This window comes from Lepisosteus platostomus, unplaced genomic scaffold (genome assembly GCF_059453375.1).
Source record: "Lepisosteus platostomus isolate fLepPlt1 unplaced genomic scaffold, fLepPlt1.hap1 Scaffold_155_H1, whole genome shotgun sequence".
NCBI lineage: Eukaryota > Metazoa > Chordata > Actinopteri > Semionotiformes > Lepisosteidae > Lepisosteus > Lepisosteus platostomus.
In genome coordinates, this window is record NW_028291536.1 from 54,256 (window position 1) to 73,010 (window position 18,755).

General features: G+C 41.5%; 1 protein-coding gene across 1 annotated transcript; it reads right to left on the reverse strand.

Moving 5' to 3' along the window:
* Positions 1–2,836: 2,836 nt before the first annotated feature.
* Positions 2,837–14,682, reverse strand: LOC148636733 (fibrous sheath-interacting protein 2-like). The gene is made up of 9 exons (XM_088623475.1): positions 14,563–14,682; positions 13,806–13,967; positions 13,359–13,448; positions 6,492–6,631; positions 6,068–6,155; positions 5,082–5,192; positions 4,108–4,252; positions 3,589–3,663; positions 2,837–2,853 (listed from the first exon to the last, which is right to left on the reverse strand). Exons 1-9 carry the CDS (start codon positions 14,674–14,676, stop codon positions 2,837–2,839), a joined length of 942 nt encoding a protein of 313 aa, XP_088479601.1. The 5' UTR covers positions 14,677–14,682.
* Between the last annotated feature and the right edge of the window lie 4,073 nt (positions 14,683–18,755).

The following is an 18,755-nucleotide window of genomic DNA, read 5'->3' on the forward strand; positions in this document are numbered from 1 at the left end:
GTAGGTCACCACCATGGCCACCCAGGAGTCTACAGGTTGACCCTGACTCAACAGCGCTTGTGAAAAAAGGCTGGAGTCTTCCAGAGACAACTTGTATAATCTCACTTGCAACCTCTGTGGCTACAGATTCTGTCTGTGCTTCTAGATTAACACACACAGTCTTAGGGTTGGGAATTCTTTGCTTATTTTCTGACAAGGCAGAGATGACAAGTCCAAGAACACCATCCACAAGTTCAGTGGCAAGGTTATTCGATCTGCAGCGGGTGATCAAGACACCTAACGCACAACACTGGGGTTCCATCAGCTGAGCAGGAAGCTGTGCTTCAGTGAGGGCTCTGCTAAGGACATCCTGTACTATATGTTCTGCTTTTGTAATTATACTTGACTTAGTGATTCCAAAAAGGTCCTTCAAAGGTTCTGAGAGGGGCTTTCCAGCATCTTCTCCTCCATCAGCAACCACAATCTCCTTCGAGGGTGTTCTGGATTTTAAGCCGGGTGTATTTTTCCCTGTTTCTTCTCCTGAACTACCCGAGGACGAGAGGGGTGAAGGGAAGGGAGTGGAGATCCTGCATCTCGTTGACAAGAAGCTACTGCTCCTACTCTGGGACTGCCATGTGGACCCTGACTCAGTACCAAGCAGAGAATGAGAACTCAGGGTGGCCTCCTCACTACTGCTGAAGTAAACCGGGGACTCAAAGGAGCAGTGAGACACGCTCCTGCTCCTCTCTTCACTGTAAAGCGAGACGGCTGGAAGCAGCACTCTGATGATAGACGCTGCCACCCACACCACTATATTCTCTGCCATTTCGTTAAGCTCTTCCGTTGTTATCTGTTTTAAAGCAATAGTACAAAAGTAACCACAGAGCACGAAAAATGTTCAATATACAGTACACCTATCAATATAAGACCTACTTTTACTTACTTGTCAGGGTTCATTGTTTCCCATGTTAACATTTAGAAATTTGCAACCCAATTTTGAGTGCCAGCACAGACGCAACTAATACAAATATACTGTTGTCTATACAGTATAGTAAAAATCTATTATAGATATACTGTTGTATGTCTAGAAAAATATATACAGTACAGTATTTCTAATATATAAATGAAGCAAGAACAACAGAATACCAGTCTAACCAAAGAAATAGAATGGTCAGTATTGCAGATTTTGCAAATGGATCCCTTAATTTATAAATAATTAAATGTGCAGACCCCTGTTTCATTCCAGAGGAGGCAGTGTCAAAGGGTTCTTTTGGCATCGAGTCTATGGTAGAAAGTGAAGTCACCCCCTTGGAACCTGGACAGCTTAATATTCTCTGGCAAAGAGGCGCAGACCTTTGGCATAGTGAAATATCTCTGCTCTGAGGAGTGGCTATGTGGCTCTGACACCAGGGCAGCCACAATCAAAACATAGTGGGAGCTGAGCTGAACATGTCAGGGAAGGAACCACTAAGCAACAGCTAGGTGGACTAAATTTCAGGATTTACTGTACTGAAGGAACAAATTAACATATTTCTTTACATTTGTTCTTTAGTTATGACACTGTGCATTTTAACCTCAAGGAGCTATCTGGAAAAATAAAATGCACCCATTACATTCAGATAAGCAGTGTACCTTACCTGTCCATATAAACTGTTCTCAATCACCTTCCTTTCACTAAAAAACATTATGATAAAAATTAATTAGTGTGACATTGCTACTACATGGACAAAATACGAACTATATTTTGCAATATTAAAAAATTGTGACTAATTAACAATATATAGGCATCTTTTCTAGTGGCAGAACAATTAATCTATTTTAAAGCATATTCTTGTGTAAAAAAGATGGCCTCCTAACCACAATTGTGTTCGTACTTTTTCAATTTACCTACTGGATGTCTAAAACTTGCTTAGGTTTTTAACTTTAATATGAGAGGCTTATAAAATAAAAACACCACAACAAAATAGTACATTGGAAATGATAAATCTTAAACTTCAAACTGCAACTGTTCCATAACACTTTAGCGAGTATGGTACAATCGTGTTCCTATGTGAAGCAAGATCACTTGTAATTTACATCATTGTGTTTTCAACAACAACTACTTAAACAGGCGCAATGTATCTAACCAGTTTCATACTGGGTACCTCATAATTGACACATGACAAATACAGTTAAATTCAGAAAATAAATAGTAATTCTGCATTGAAATGTGAAGAAATATGTCATGTTTATGTTTGTACCCTGTTAACTTCATAGAGATTAGATCTTAGAGAATTTAAAGATTCTGTGAAACAGGCAGTTTGACCAGAGGTGCCCAGACGTTTGCATACAACTGTATGTTGCTGCTGCATCATTCAGGACAAAGCCCAAAATGCGTTTCCAACGCATTTGATGACTTAGTGTTACTTAGTTGTTACTGCCCTCTGGTGGTTGTTGATTGAAACATAACATCCGTTCAAACACGACCAGACATTTCTCCCACTGTCAATACTTCAGCAAAACTTCACATTTTATACTGGTGCCACAACATATTGTTAGTTATTATGATAGAAATGTGTTTTAATATGACTAATATATTATTGTTGTAATGCAGTATGATCAGAGTTATACATAAGTTCAATACAACAGTTTATTTTTGCGAAGGTTCAGTTAGTGTATTTTGACTGCTGCTCTAGTCATTGTCAATATCAATATTCAAAGTCAATGTTCTAGTCATTACAACAAAGCCAGTCTATGGTAAACTATATCTAGGATTTTGAAAAGTGCACATGAGCTAACACAACAATATGCACATGTTCTGTACTGTTAACAGACTGATTCATGCATTCGCAAAGAGAGAAAAAGCAATTTCACGAACTCAGCTGGGGAAGTGAGCTTAAAATAGAAAACAGTTGCTCTTTAAACATTTACGTATCACCATACTTAAAATGCTTAAAATAAAAACTTTATGTAAGCACTGATGCTTAACATACCACAACTGCAGAATGTAGGACTTACCCATCAGACAGCTGACTGATCAGAGGGACTTCATGAAACCAGTTGGAATCAGTAGTCACCTCTTCAGTGGAGTCAGGTGAAATATGAACTGACCCAAGAGAAAAGAATTATTGTCGCATTAGAATTCTCATGGCATGCATAAAAAAGTGATCAATCCAATTAACATCCAAAAAAGGCAGAAAAGATGTATTTATTCATAGATACAATTAGGATGCTGATTAAGATTTATTTATCGGTTTACCCATATAATTTAAATCATTTTCACACCTTAGCTCACAACACTTTTACTGCACCAGACTGTGGCACAATGGCTGCCCAGAGATCCCCAGACTTATTTGGAACCTTCTTCAGCCTTAACAGTAGATGTTACCAAGCTTTCAAAACCCAACACTTGTGCATTAATCATTGACATGTTTTTATCTGAATAAGCTATACAAATAAAACTGAATTGAACTAAACTGATTTTGTGGATTATATGTTCCATTGTCTTTCACAATATCTTTCAGTATCTCAGCACCCACTGAATTTCTCTGCAGCTGCATTGGAAAATTTGTCAAAACATAACTTTTTTCAAAACCTTTATTTTTTCTAGAAACAAATGAAAATACTGACCTTTGGTGATTTTAGAACTTTTCTCATTAGCAATGGTAACGTCTCTATTCTCCGTGCTAATGATCTCAGTAGAAGCTGTGCCACAAAGAAAACATCATTTTAGTTGAATAGTTATTTCAGATAGTTTAGATCAATAGATACTGTAAATGTGGATTACAGAAATGTTGAATATAATGTATGTACATGTTGTGGCTGGAAATTAAACAATCTGAAGATAATGAAGGATTCCTTCTTAATGTATTATTTTATGATACCTGCAACTTATTGCGTGTTTCCCTTTAAAAAGTTTTGATCTCAGTACATACATATTATTCTTTTCATACAGACATATGATTGAAAAGCTTTGGAATTTTGTAATTGTAGGTGTTTATTAAACAAATTCTACAGTTCTGTAATCAGTAGTAAACCTGAAGATGTTGTCAACCTGCATCTTTCCTTCTAGCCAACAAACTAAAACACATTAAATTGTGAACTAAGTCATAGTTGTACCACTGCAAATTATTGGATCTAGAACCTTACCCTGTTTTCCAGACTGAAGAATCTCATTAAAATATTGCCTTTTTATTCTGTCTTGCATTTCTCTTTCAAAATCCTTCCTTTCCTGTAAACTCTCATTTAGCTTTTGCTGCTGGAGAGCAACCTTCCTTTTATAATATTCAAATGCCTGAGAATGACAGAAAACCTTTCACAAGTGGCTATTCTTTAATGAAAAAGGAAAGCCTCTCAACAAAAGATGAAAAGGTCCATCTCATTGTTGAACATCTTGTTGCTAGTAGAAAACTTCCCGTCCATAAGGTCACTACAGGAGACTCCAATCTCATCTCAATCTACAGCACCCTGAAGCTGGGAAGCTGGGTCTGGTCAGAGCTCAGAAGAAGAAAGGCTGGGTCCAACATTACTTGGATGAAAGACTCTGTGTGTAGTTCAGAACCTTGCAGGCTGGATATAAGAGATTGAAGCAGCAATGTCTCTCCTCTAATGCTTAGGTAATGAAGAGGAGAGATCATCAACCACCCTCTTGGATCCTCTTGGGGAGATACCCCTGAGGGATACTTTAGAACAGCCAATTATGCAAAGCAGCATGTCTCTGGGATGTTACTTGGAATTAAAACCCACAACACGCAGAATAAATGCCACACAGGGAGGTGCCCAAGGCTGGAGATAAACCATGGGCTTTGGAGATGCAGTGCTACAGTATAACCATGAATTGGAGGCACCAAACACTACCAGAATATGGTGTTTTGGCACCTCTGTAGCATATCCTGGCATAACCACCCTAGAGTAGATGCACAATATAAGAGGTGCCAACATACCATGATTATTGTGGTCACCGAGGATCCAAAGGTATTAGTTTAGGTTATTAATTTAAACCTATAGGTGCTCATCTTGGAAATACAACAAAATATAGCTGCAAGGTCAGTGTCAAGTCCGGAATTTGCATGAAGAAAAGTTCACCTTAAGAGGATGAATCCAAACATTCATTACTCCAGTACCTTTTTGTGCCTTCTAGCTCTGGTCTGATTCTTCAGCTGGGCCTGTCGCACCTCCCTCCGGGCATCTTCCTCTATTCTCATATGTAAAGCCCTTTCTCTGATTTTCCACATCTGTAGAGCCGTCAGTGAAAAGGCAAAGCCGATGAGAAACAGCAGAAAGCTAGATTGTGTTGAGCACAGAACAGCTACGCTACTAGATATTTATATTTATATGTCACCTGCTTATAGGTGGTACATTAAATATTGAGGAATCTGTTAGATCATGTGGAGCTGAATCTCTCCCCTTTTTACAATTTAGCAAATGAGGCCTTTGGGCATTTTTCAGCATATTAGGAGCATTCAGCAGCTGAATGTGGTCTGGGAAGCCCAAAGACAAAATAACTGGGAAAATAACATACCATACAGCAATGTACAGTGAGAATGTGAAAAAAAAACAAGAAACATGATTAAGCTGATGTAGAAAACCGATGAGGCTAAATACTGTATATTGATAATGCCGGTGATCTGAAAGCTGATAAATCAATGAAAGGGGTGAATAAACTATGTGTTTCAAAAGTGAGTTAAGCTACAGTGTGAAATGTAAGATTCATAAAAGCGTATGAAAAGTGTCTGAAGTCTAAGTGTGACGATACAGTAACATGATTCACTAAGGGTATCCACTCTGCAGAAATCTGTTCGGCTGGTAGAGGCATATACAGTATAAGGTGAGATAAATTTTTTAATGAGCATTTTGTAACATTAATGCTTAATTACTTGTCAGAAACACAACATCTTTTAAAACAGTTATGCTAGAGATCCTGTTATCTTTTGGTTGCTCCCCAATCAAGCTGTATTTACAGAGGTGTCACAGGGTCACTTGCCAGAGTGGATATAAATGTCTCTTATCAGTTTAAGATGCAGAAGGAAACCAGCTATTAAAGATCTCCCATCCAGGTGATGACCAGGAGCAGCCTTGGGTCAAAATAAATCAAACTGTATTCTCATACCTCATCCTGTCTGCTGTACTGCAGACCTTTCATACGCTGTATTTCACCACTGCATATCTCCTCTGTTTTCGGAGCTCCTGCCTGGTGCCTTCATAAACAACAACAGCAAAGAAAGCTTAATCCACAAGGCAATGTCAGACAGCAGCAGAGGAATTTGTGAATGTGGTATTTCCGTAGAGCAAATGTTCATCTTTTGGAAAACTTTGACTCAGTCAAAACTTCCACTTGCTTGCACAATTAATTAACTTAAGGCAAACCTTTACTTACAGTTGTATTCTTGACATCTAATGTTTAAACATAACAGTAAAATATTTACACATATTTACAGCGAAACAAAAAAAAATGTGATACAAATACAACAAATCAGGAATCCAAAAGGCAGGAACTTGCTGTTAAAGAGTGAGGAGCTCCCGTATGTTATTACCTGTCTCTGTTAGCCATAAACTGGTCTGAAATATTCTTGGATCCTTCCTCAAGGAGCCATTCCCTCACATCGGTGAAGCTGATATCCCTGGGAATCTCGTTCTGCTCCTGGAGCTCCAAGAAATTCTTCACTATTGTTTTCTGAAAGCCAGCACAGCCTTTTAATAGAGTGCCACACTCCCTTCATTGCAAGGTTCTCCTAAGCACTATTATAGCCGAGTGTGCACTTCAAAACCAACACTGACTTTTTCCATTAGATTTTTAATTTGAACTCACACCGATAGAATGTGTTTGTATATGTATAAGAGTGAAGGCTGAGCTAGTGTAGTTTGTTGATCTAAACATTTCAATTTAAGATGTACATCTTGGATACAGTGGTTAACCTTGTTATCTCGCAACACTGGTGCCAGGGGCTCTATTCTGAGCCTGAGGTGATTTGTCTGTGTGGAGTTTGTATGGTCTCCCCATATTCACATGGGTTTTTCACGGTTTGCTCTGGTTTGCTCCCACAGTCCAAAGCCATACTATACTGGTAGAAAAAAAGGTTTCTAGGAAAATTGGTTCTAGAGTGAATTTGTGTCTGTGTGTGTCTTGCAATGGACTAAATTCTGGTCAAGGGTGTATATCGCCTTAAGCCCGTTGCTTTCTGGGATAGGCCCCGGCTCCCTGCAGCCCTTAGATGAGGCGGTTAGATTAGATGACGTGGATGGAAAGGGATGGATGGAAGTTCAAGTCATTTTTCAGCCTTGTCTGGCAAAGAAGACTTATAAATTCTGTTTTGGACTACACACAAAAGCTGCCTGTATTAACACGTGTTTGGAAAAATACATTTGTTTGCACTGAAAATGGATTAAAGTCTACAGAGCAGTACAGATAAGCAGTGAATGCTCCGATTCGGGTGGTACAATTAGTGGTTTACCACAAAGAAAAACATCCAGATATATTGCCCAGCCTCAATGAATAAAAAAACTATCTTTTTTTAACTCTGTTATCGTGAACAGAGAAGACTACAAGGCGACCTGTTTCAAATATTCAAAATCCTCACAGTCAAGTCTGCTTGTTGAACACTGACTTCTTTCAAGAAACAGCTGGATGAGACTCACAGACCAATTAACAAGTAATTACCAAACAGGCTTAAGAGCTTCCTCTCATTCGTAACTTTTCTTATGATATGAAACCCATATCCTGCATGCAGAAAGGACTATATGGGCTATAAACAACACAAAGTAGCATGAAAAGATGTACAGTATGGCTGAACTAACAAGAAGAAGCTAAAATAGGCTAGAGCAGTGACAAACATAAGCAACAACATCATCAGCGTCAAAACACTAAAACAGAAATGAGATTCATAGAAATTAGAGAAGAAACTGAAAGAAAACATTGAAATTGATCCTTAGAATACAAACACAGTCAAGGTAGAGACTTCCTTGAAGATGACATGATGACAGCAGTATATTCAAAAGTGCATAATGGAGAGATCTTATGTGTTACGAGTTCGGTAATAGGGACCGAACTAGTGAGTGAACCCACTTGCAGGAGCGAACAAAGCCAAGTCGTAAACCAAAAGCAAACCGTAATCGTAGGAACGAGCCGAGAGTCCAGGGGGAGCAAGATATCCGAAAGGGAACGTGTACCGAAGCCGAAGTGTGATCCGAAGTCGTAGTCCGTAGAGCAATCCGAGAATCCAGAGGTAGCCAGTAATCCAAGACAGAGCGAAAGTACCAATCCAAGTCGAGATCCGAAAAGCCGAAGTCCAAAGGGAAAAACCGTAAGCCGAAATCCAAGACAAACACAGAGTAGAAGAAACGCAACCAGGAAGCTCGATAGGGAAAACCAATACTGAGCAACGAGGTAGGGAAGGACAGGTGTTTAAGTAGGATGAGACGGGAGTGTGGTGGTGAATGGGAAAACTGATAGGTGAACTGATGGATAGGGGCTACACCTACTTCTGCCTCCTCCGTTGCCGAGAGGCAGGGATCGTAACATTACTCCCCCCTCTACGGGCGGCTCCTGACGCCCTAACGGGACGATCCGGAAGTTAAGGTGGAAGTCTTTGATGAGATTGGGGTCCAGAATATCCTTCTCCGAAACCCACGAGCGCTCCTCCGGACCGTAGCCTTCCCAGTCGACGAGATATTGTAGGGCTCCACGAGACCATCGGGAATCCAGGATTTTATTGACCGTGTAAGCAGGGAGTCCATCAATCACTCGAGGCGGTGGGGGTTTTTGTTGTGGTTTAGACAGGGTGGATCTGTGAAAGGGTTTAAGGAGGGAAACATGGAAAGTAGGATGGATCCGAAGGGTAGGAGGCAAGGCCAGTCTGTAAATTACAGGGGTAATCTGGGCGAGGACACGAAAAGGACCAATGTACCTGGGAGCAAGCTTGCCAGAAGGTTGCTTAAGAGGAAGGTTACGAGTGGATAACCAAACAAACTGACCGCGTCGAAGTCTGGGTGGGATCCGACGGCGCCGATCAGTTACCTTCTTCTGCTGAGCTGAGGTGCGAAGAAGGGTGGCTTTGGCCTTCCTCCAGAAGGTCTTCAGGTTAGAGATATAGTCCTGAACCGAAGGGACCTCTGTGTTGGGGTGGGAGTCAGGGATCAGAGGAGGCTGATAACCTAAGGCACACTTAAAGGGAGACATGCCAGTAGAAGTAGTATACAATGAGTTGTGTGCATACTCAGCCCATGGGAGCAAGGACACCCAATTATCATGGGTAGAGGAGATATAAGTTCGTAAATGGGTCAGCAGTTCCTGATTTATGCGTTCTGTCTGACCGTTGGCCTGAGGGTGGTAAGCCGAGGTAAGTGAGACTGAGGCGCCCAGTGACTTACAGAAGGCCCTCCAAAACCGGGAGACAAACTGAGGGCCCCTATCTGAAACAATATCCTTAGGGATGCCATGCAATCGGAAGATATGCTGTACAAACAATTCTGCTAGTTCTCGAGCTGTAGGTAAAGATGGTAGGGGAATAAAATGAGCAGATTTGGAGAAACGGTCTACCACTACCATAATAGTTGTGTGTCCATGGCTGGGTGGAAGGTCAGTAACAAAATCTACTGAGAGGTGGGTCCAAGGACGATCCGGGATGGGTAAGGGTTGAAGTAGACCCGCTGCCTTCATTCGGGAAGACTTCATTTGGGAACAGATAGCGCAGGCCTGGACATACTCCTTGGTATCCTTAGCCATAGTTGGCCACCAGAAGTCTCTGGAGATGAAATCCAAGGTACGGTGGACTCCAGGGTGTCCAGCGAAGCGGGAGTCATGACCCCATTGTAAAACTGCCGATCGGACGGGATGAGAGACAAATAACTTGTCCTGAGGACACTGAGGAGGTACCGTCTGCCCAACCAAGGCTCGTCGGACAATCACCTCAATGTCCCATCTTACCGCAGCCAGGAACTTACCAGATGGAATGATGGGTTCTAGGGTCAATTCGGCCTCAGGGGGGTCATGGATCTGCGAGAGGGCGTCTGCTTTGACGTTCTTAGAACCTGGAGTATAGGTGATCAAAAAATTAAACCTGGAAAAAAAAAGGGACCACCTAGCCTGGCGAGGACAAAAACGTTTGGCCGACTGCAGGTACTCCAGGTTTTTGTGATCTGTGTAAATCAAAAAAGGGTGATGAGCACCCTCTAACCAGTGCCTCCATTCCTCCAATGCCAGCTTAATGGCCAAGAGCTCACGGTTACCCACATCATAGTTCATTTGGGCAGGGGATAACTTCTTGGAGAAGAAGGCGCAGGGGTGAAGAATCTGTTTTTCTCCATGACGCTGAGAGAGAACAGCCCCCACACAATGGCCAGAGGCATCCACTTCGACTACAAAAGGCAAAGTTGGATCAGGGTGTTTTAGGATGGGGGCTGTTGTGAACAGGTGTTTCAGACGCTGAAATGCTTCTTCGGCTTGAGGGGTCCATTTGCCTTGTCTTGGTCCTTTACGGGTCAAGGAGGTTATGGGAGTGACCACCGAGCTGAAGTTTCGAATAAACTTCCTGTAAAAATTAGCAAAGCCGTGAAATCGTTGAATGTGTTTGAGGTTCTTGGGTGTGGGCCAATCAGTAATCTCCGAGACTTTACTCGAATCCATTTCCACACCCTCTGGAGAGATGACATAACCTAAAAAATGAATCCTTGAAGCATGGAAGGTACACTTCTCCAGTTTGACATATAGTTTATTCTTGATGAGCCGGGAGAGTACTTCTCTGACGTGGAGAACATGATCCTGGAAGGAATCAGAAAAAATTAGAATGTCATCTAGATAGACCAAGACAAATCTTTGTAGTAGATCACGAAAGATGTCATTAATAAAAGACTGAAACACCGCTGGGGCATTAACCAAACCAAAGGGCATGACCAAATATTCGTAATGTCCATGGGTAGTCATAAAGGCCGTCTTCCACTCATCCCCTTCCCGAATGCGGATTAGATTATAGGCCTCTCGTAAATCCAGTTTGGTGAAGACTTTGGCTCCATGCACCGACTCAAGTGCTGCTGGAATTAGAGGCAAAGGGTACCGATTCTTGATTGTGATCTCATTGAGACCACGATAGTCGATGCAGGGACGAAGCCCACCATCCTTCTTTTCCACGAAAAAAAAACTGGCACATGCTGGTGAAGTGGATGGACGTATAAGTCCAGCTTTCAGAGAATCCTGTATGTAGACTTTCAGGGCCTGAGACTCAGAACTGGAGAGCGGAAAAATACGACCTTTAGGAGGGATAGTACCTGGCAGAAGGTCAATGGCACAATCATAAGGTCGATGAGGTGGGAGGGTCAAGGCCTCCTGCTCATTAAAGGCTTCCTGTAGATTGGAATATTGAGGGGGTATGGTAGGAACCCCTGAAGGGGATGCCGCCGTGAGTGCAATTCGTACTGGTAGACGACAGCAGTCTTTAATACATCTGGGTCCCCAAGCTAAAATTTCTTTTCGGGACCAAGAAATGTTAGGGTCATGCTGTTGTAGCCAAGGAAAGCCCAACACCAGAGGATGTGTTGGGGTCTCAAGGAGATAAAACCAGATGTCTTCCACATGGGTGGCGCCAATCTGCAAATTTATAATTTCAGTTTGCCATCTAATGAGTCCTGGAGATACGGGGGAGCCGTCGATCGATTGAACACGAAGTGGTGTAGTCACCGGGGTCAAGGGTAATTTCCACGTTTGAGCGATGGAGGCATCAATAAAGTTTCCTGCCGCCCCTGAGTCTATAAAAGCTAGAAGAGGTCTCCTTTCATTACCCCAGAATAGTGTAGAACGAATAAAAAATCCAGAGGAAAACTGAGGGGATTGAGAAATCTCACTCACCTTAGGAACTTGAGAAGGTGGGCTGCGCCTCAAGGACGAGTATGAGGCAGGGCAGGCCGCTTTAAAGTGTCCTAATTTCCCACAGTACATGCAGCGACCCTCTTGTTGGCGCCTCTCTCGTTCTTCAGGGGTTAACTGGGTTCGGGCTACTTCCCTAGGTTGATCTGAGTCGAAAGATCTGATAGAAGAAAGCCGAGGAGCCTTTAATATTGAGGTCCGAGATCTTTCAGCACTCCTTTGACGAATTCTGATATCCAATTCCAATACTCGTGAAATTACTTCTTCCAAGGTACTGCCCAATTGCGGCATATTTACCAGATGATCCTTTATTTCTTCACTGAGTCCTTGACGGAAAAAAAAAAATTAGGACCTCGTTGTTCCAGTGAGTCTCCGCTGCTGCTACTTGAAAATCTATAGGATAGTCTTGTACAGCCCGGCAGCCCTGGCGGATGGAGGAGAGGCGGAAGGCAGAGTCTTGACCAACTACAGGATAACAAAAAACCCCCTTAAATTTTCCTAAAAAGAGATCATAATCCTGAATTTCAGGAGCCTTGTGATCAAGCAGAGCAGTAGCCCATTCCAAAGCGCGGCCGGTTAGCAGTGAAACTATGAAGGCGATCTTGTCCTGAGGAGAAAAAAAGGTTTCCGGATGGAGCCTGAAAACCAGCGCACACTGTGCTAAGAAGCCCCGACATTTCGTAGGGTTGCCGTCAAACCTGTCAGGTGGAGTTAGTGGAAGAGGCCGAGGGGCAGGTGTAGCAGCTGGCGGGGGTGGAGCCGAAGCGGCAGCCCCAGCGTTGCTTCCTAGATTGCCGATGGGCGGCATTGCAGACAGGTGCGCAGAGATCTGTTGGACAGAAGCCTGGAGCTGGAGTAAGGCTTGTCCGTGCTGATCCAAAGCCGTGCGAATCTCCTGTTGCTCCGCTGGGTCCATGTTAAATGGCTCAGTATTCTGTTACGAGTTCGGTAATAGGGACCGAACTAGTGAGTGAACCCACTTGCAGGAGCGAACAAAGCCAAGTCGTAAACCAAAAGCAAACCGTAATCGTAGGAACGAGCCGAGAGTCCAGGGGGAGCAAGATATCCGAAAGGGAACGTGTACCGAAGCCGGAGTGTGATCCGAAGTTGTAGTCCGTAGAGCAATCCGAGAATCCAGAGGTAGCCAGTAATCCAAGACAGAGCAAAAGTACCAATCCAAGTCGAGATCCGAAAAGCCGAAGTCCAAAGGGAAAAACCGTAAGCCGAAATCCAAGACAAACACAGAGTAGAAGAAGCGCAACCAGGAAGCTCGATAGGGAAAACCAATACTGAGCAACGAGGTAGGGAAGGACAGGTGTTTAAGTAGGATGAGACGGGGGTGTGGTGGTGAATGGGAAAACTGATAGGTGAACTGATGGAAAGGGGCTACACCTACTTCTGCCTCCTCCGTTGCCGAGAGGCAGGGATCGTAACATTATGGAAGCCTTCATCCAGAAACGTTACTGATTGCGGGCTGGATAAAGGCAGACGTCTATGATGAAGAGTCAGAATCAGATGGACGGTTGTTTAAAAACATCACACTTACCTGTTTAGTCACATAATTTTTGTCATACTGCAACTTCACATTGCTAAGGTAGTTATGATATTGATTGTATTCTTTCAAAGAGCAGAAGACCTGAAAACAGACAAAACATGTTTCAAGTACTGTCTAGGAGGTTAAATGTTTTTATTTTTATTTTACAAATCTAGAGCACAGTCAAGTACTCTGTGTTTGAATATTTATTGAGCATAAGGACTTTAGCACAAACCATAGGCCTGCTTTGATTACATCTACTATTACATGCTTTGATTACAACCAAAGGCCTGCCCACCGAATACATCTATGCTGGAGTGCAGACATGAGTTAAATCACGCTACTGGAAACTATTACAGCTAAATGAGCTAGAACCTGGTCTATTTTTTTTGACAACACCTCACTCTTTCACCGTACCAAAAAAGCCTCATTCTTTGCACAAACTCCAAACAGCCTTACTTTCTTCTGCTCATTGATTAAGCCTCTGTTCAGCAGAGACTCCTGCATGCCCTTGCGATGGTAATAGGTGCGCAGGTGGGGGTCATGGAGGCTGTTGTACTTCGAATCCAAAAGGAAACCACGGGGATCAGTCAGAGTGAAGTCAGGAGATGGCTGGTGCAGCTGAAATAGAAGGTAAGTATTTTATTAAAACATGATATGTACAGGTAAACACAGATATGTATCCCCCTATGTTTCTGAACATAAAAATGAGAATGTTTTTTTTCTCCCCCCTCCGAAGGCTGTCGCCAGTTTCTTGGAAGACTACTCCAGAATCGCTGTTATCATTTTTTTCTACGTTCTTGAAAATCAAATTCCAATTTCTCAGTCATTGTAGCCAACTAAAAATGACTACATTGCAAAAAGACAGTAAGCACAATAAGCTTTAAGGCATACAGTACAGCTGAATTTCAATAATGTGATCAATATACTGCGTCTAGAAAAATATATAACCTTACTCCTGATGTTATATGCACAAAGATGTCAAGGGAAGACAGTTTGCTTACAGTTTAATCATTACAGCAACCACATTATACTAACACACACAGAAATGTGTTAATGTGTCCCAGGTATCATTTCATATTATACAATTTTACATGTTGGTTTACCCCTAAAAAGAAAGAAAACCATGAATAAACATGTCATTTTTTACAATTTAAATGTTTGGATTTAAATAAGAATAAATGTATTCATGCTTTTCATTTTAGGTTGCACTTACTTTCTCCGAAAGAGCAGTCCTGCAAAATTGAGGTTTAGACCCTGGGATTAACGGCAGTTTAGTGCCGAAGGGTCTCTCCAACAGCTGCTGCTCTCCCTGCAGTGCATACAGCATGGTGTAGCAGCCCTGAAACACAGAACATAGCTATCGTACCTCACAGAACCACAGCCAAAACGCCAGAAAAAACAAGCAGAGCTGATGGCAGAAATGATTTCATCTGTCACAGAGTGAAATAAAATGGGTGTGGGGGCAACAGCAGGTATCAAGGACAATGTTGACTTTGCATAGAAGTTTGTATAGAATGACCAGTGACTTCAATGAGGGTGGTAATATGTGTCTTTCTTTGTTCTGGGGCTTCCTACTGATCAAAGATGCTATTGCAAACATTGTTAATTACCACACAGTTCAGAGAAGACACATGGCATGTCAAAACTGGCCTAGCCGAGCCTCAGACTGAGGAGGTGGATCTAGAACATAACAATTCTAGAAAATCTAGAATGTTCTAGAGCAATCTTACACCTGGCCATCTGTATATAGCCATTTGATCAATGAGCCCCAAGAAAGGTAGGGGGGCTTTAATAACCCCAGTGACAGAGCCAGAGCACACAGAAACAGAAGAAAAAGGAATAACCAATTTGTACCACAGCACCCAGGAGAGGGTTTGGACACCAGGGACTCTCTACAGTGAGCAAGGGAGGAAGGCTTTAGCATTTTCTTCCTCCCCTCTCTACTCAAAAAATTGACTCAGAGACAAATGGGGGGGGCATATTAAAAAACAGACTCAGCCAGGACTGAGGAGGATCCCTAAGACTACACAGAGTTTCTTTGCTATGACAGAAGCAGGCACACCAGGTCTCCAACTGGGGCTGGGTTTGGGAGAATATTTGCAGCTGGACTTTTCCTTTGGAACTCTGGTTTTGGTAACTGGGGTCAAATGGGGCTCTTGAGCTGCTCTGCAATGTGTTCTGTGAGTAAGTAAGTACCTCTGGTGGATAAATTGTAATCTGTGTTCTGTGGATTAGGCTATAATAGATACTGGAATTGCAAAGTACTGTAATAAAAATGGAAATGATGTAGGATGACTGTGTTCTCTGGTCTGTGGATGCACTAGTGGTTCTGGAAGATAAAAAGAACTTGTTGCTGGGGGAAAAGGTCTTTAGAATTGCTAGGTGGCATAATCAGCTACAAAACTAACTTTTAAAAGCAGTCCCTGCATTTAAGGGCCACGGTTCCTGACATATCTTTTTATAGATAGGTAAGAAGAGTTACCCTAGGGTGTTCAGAGGGCTAAAGCAGTTCATAACATTCTTTTTTTTTTCTTCTGCACAAACGAGTTGATTCTAAAGTCTGTTTAGAGTTTTAGATTGGGAAGGCATATTCTCACCCAAGACATTTTAAGACAACAAAAGAAAAGTACAGTACGTATATTCCCATAAAATACAGAACACATAGCTGGAATTTTTAAAATCACGTTCCATTTATTTTACCTTCTAGAGCTTTTAAAACAGTATTAGAAATATTACTACGAGGTGTACGTTTTAACTGTTTTACTAAACCTTACATTTTAAAGCTAAACTAATGCTGATTTTTTTACGATCCACTACCTAAAAGTTCAAATATTTAAAAGTATGGATAATACACTCACAGCTCCAGATCCCGGTTTCTTTCTCTCCATTTTAACCCTGATCTCGTTCCATTAATCCATTAATCAATTAATCTATTTTGAGAAAACAATTCCGTCGTGTTCGTGAGCGTTTAGACTTTATTTTGTATAATTCGGACTTGAGCATAAACCACTGTATAACCAAAATGTTGTCTATGATAACGTCAGATCTGCAAAGCAGTTGCCTTATCTGACGTATCCAGCGTGTACAAGTTAAGTAAAAACGTCATTAAAAGCTGCAGCAGGGAAGCTACAGTATTCGTCCCAGGACGGACTTGTTTTTTTATATATATTTATAATTAGGTTTTAATTAGAAAATCCAGACAAAAAGGCGATGTCCGATTTAAAGTTTAATTTGAATGTCACCATTCTAACTCAAAGCCTTCACGGTATCAAACCTGTGTGGTCACACGTCCCAAACAGTCTGGCTCTGCCAGTGGAGCCTAGAGACCCCAAAAATATAACACACGGTTTGCCTTTTAATAATTTACACCTATAATAATAATAATAATAATAATAATAATAATAATAATAATAATAATAATAATAATAATACAAAGTAATAAACACTTGTTTGAAAAGCGCGGACTGATTAGTCATTTGTACAGAGCAACAGTTTTTGTACTGTGTTGTTCTGTACAAATGACAGTGGCCACAGTACATACGGAAATCTCCAACTGTACTATATTTAAAAACTATATCTTTTTTCTGTATATCAAGACCTAGTTTTCAGTGACTACTGCGATGTGCCCTTCCATTTCCTAACTTTGTTATAGAAAGCAAGTGGAGCTGCTGAAGAAAATATCCTAAAAATAACTACTTTTTGTAGTGTTCGTAATGTGACGAGGGGTCCGGTTCACCTTCAGACTTAATTTCCTATAGAAGTATATTGTATATACAGTAGGTTTTATAGTCTCATAAACCCTTTTTTTAAAGCGTTTTATAATGCTACTCTTGCACTCTGCTGTCTCCTAGTTCCTTTCAGTTGGGCTTCACCGGTGAAATAAGGATGAAAACATCCTCTCTCTGCCCAGTCTTGCTTTTTGGCGGTTTATGTGTCTGTATGTGTCTTTTCTAGATATGTCTAAAATGACACCTAATATGCAGGAAGAAGCTGTTAAATTGGTAAGATGGTATCTGTAGCTGGGTAGCTGCAGAAAGGGATTGAAAACGTACAGACATCATTTTGGGTGCGACGGTAGGATGACGTCACAGCGGAACGGCCATTTCACGAGGTTCTTAATTCCTCAGTCTCGAGATGCGTTCTGGTTGTTTTCGGTTTGGCTGAAGGTATTTGTACGGTAGCAATGCCGTGCTTTAAATTTCATACTTGGTTATTTAAGATCCTCGTTTATATGAATACACTATATTTATGGTATATAAATTAGTTATTTCTGGATAATCACTTCAGGAGCTCACTTTATCCCCTGAACAGTAGTCACTGTAAATATAATTTGTCTTTTATTTCCCAAAACAATTCAATATTTCCCACTGTACTGCATACAGTATTTAGCTTTAAGTTTTTCCTTAAAATAATTGGTAAAGAAATTTCTCACTTTTCAACCACTTTTCATCTGTAGCTCCGAGGAACTGCTGGTATAATGGTGAACAATGCGTGACGGACTTTGGGATCCTTTGGGATGGAAAAGAAGTGTAGAAATGCAATTTTAATCATGGTAAATTATGGTATTGTAGCCATTTATAGTTATACAGGTGTTGTCCTCAATATTCTCAGTCACAGCAGCATGACACATGGAATATTATCCATCCATTGTCTAATCACTTGATCCAATTCAATGCTGTGGAGACGGGCTCTGCAATTACCAGAGGTCAGTTTCTTCATTTCTGTTGCAGTGTGAGAGCAAAGAAAATTACAGTCATCAACAATTATACTGCTTATCTGTTTAGTTGCAAGAGGATTATCCTTACTTTTGGACAGAATCTGCATTCGGATTTGTGACCCAAAACCGAGGTCCTGACTCTCTCTGGTCGTTAAAAATCCCAGGGCGTTTCTCGAAAAGAGTAGGGGTGTAACCCTGGCGTCCTGGCCAAAGTTCCCATTGGCCCTTACCAGTCATGGCCTCCTAATAAATCCCCATCTATGAAATGGCTTCATTACTCTGCTCTCCTCCCCGCTGATGTGTGGTGAGCGTTTTGGCACACTATGGCTGCTGTCGCATCATCCAGGTGTATACTGCACATTGGTGTTGGTGGAGGGGAGTCCCTATTACCTGTAAAGTGCTTTGAGTGGAGTGTCCAGAAAAGCACTATATAAGTGTAAGCAATTATTAATTATTATTATTACTAGCTGACTAGTGACTAGTGACCTTATTTTAGCCTGGAAGAGATACATTATGATCATTTAATACTGGCAAATATTCTTGTAGCACAAGGGAAGCGGTACAAACATTATATTTCCACTAGGGGGAACAGTAGGTTTTTGGACTAAACTGTCCTGCTTTGGCAACACTATATTTATGGTATATAAATTAGTTATTTCTGGATAATCACTTCAGGAGCTCACTTTATC

Excerpts from the sequence above, each read along its gene's own strand:
- LOC148636733 (XM_088623475.1), bottom strand. The coding sequence starts at position 14,676 with ATGCTGTATGCACTGCAGGGAGAGCAGCAGCTGTTGGAGAGACCCTTC. Across the intron at positions 6,632-13,358 it reads AAAATTATGTGACTAAACAG|AAAACAATAGTGAAGAATTT; the intron begins GTAAGTGTGATG and ends GCTGGCTTTCAG. Across the intron at positions 6,156-6,491 it reads TTTATGGCTAACAGAGACAG|GCACCAGGCAGGAGCTCCGA; the intron begins GTAATAACATAC and ends TTGTTTATGAAG.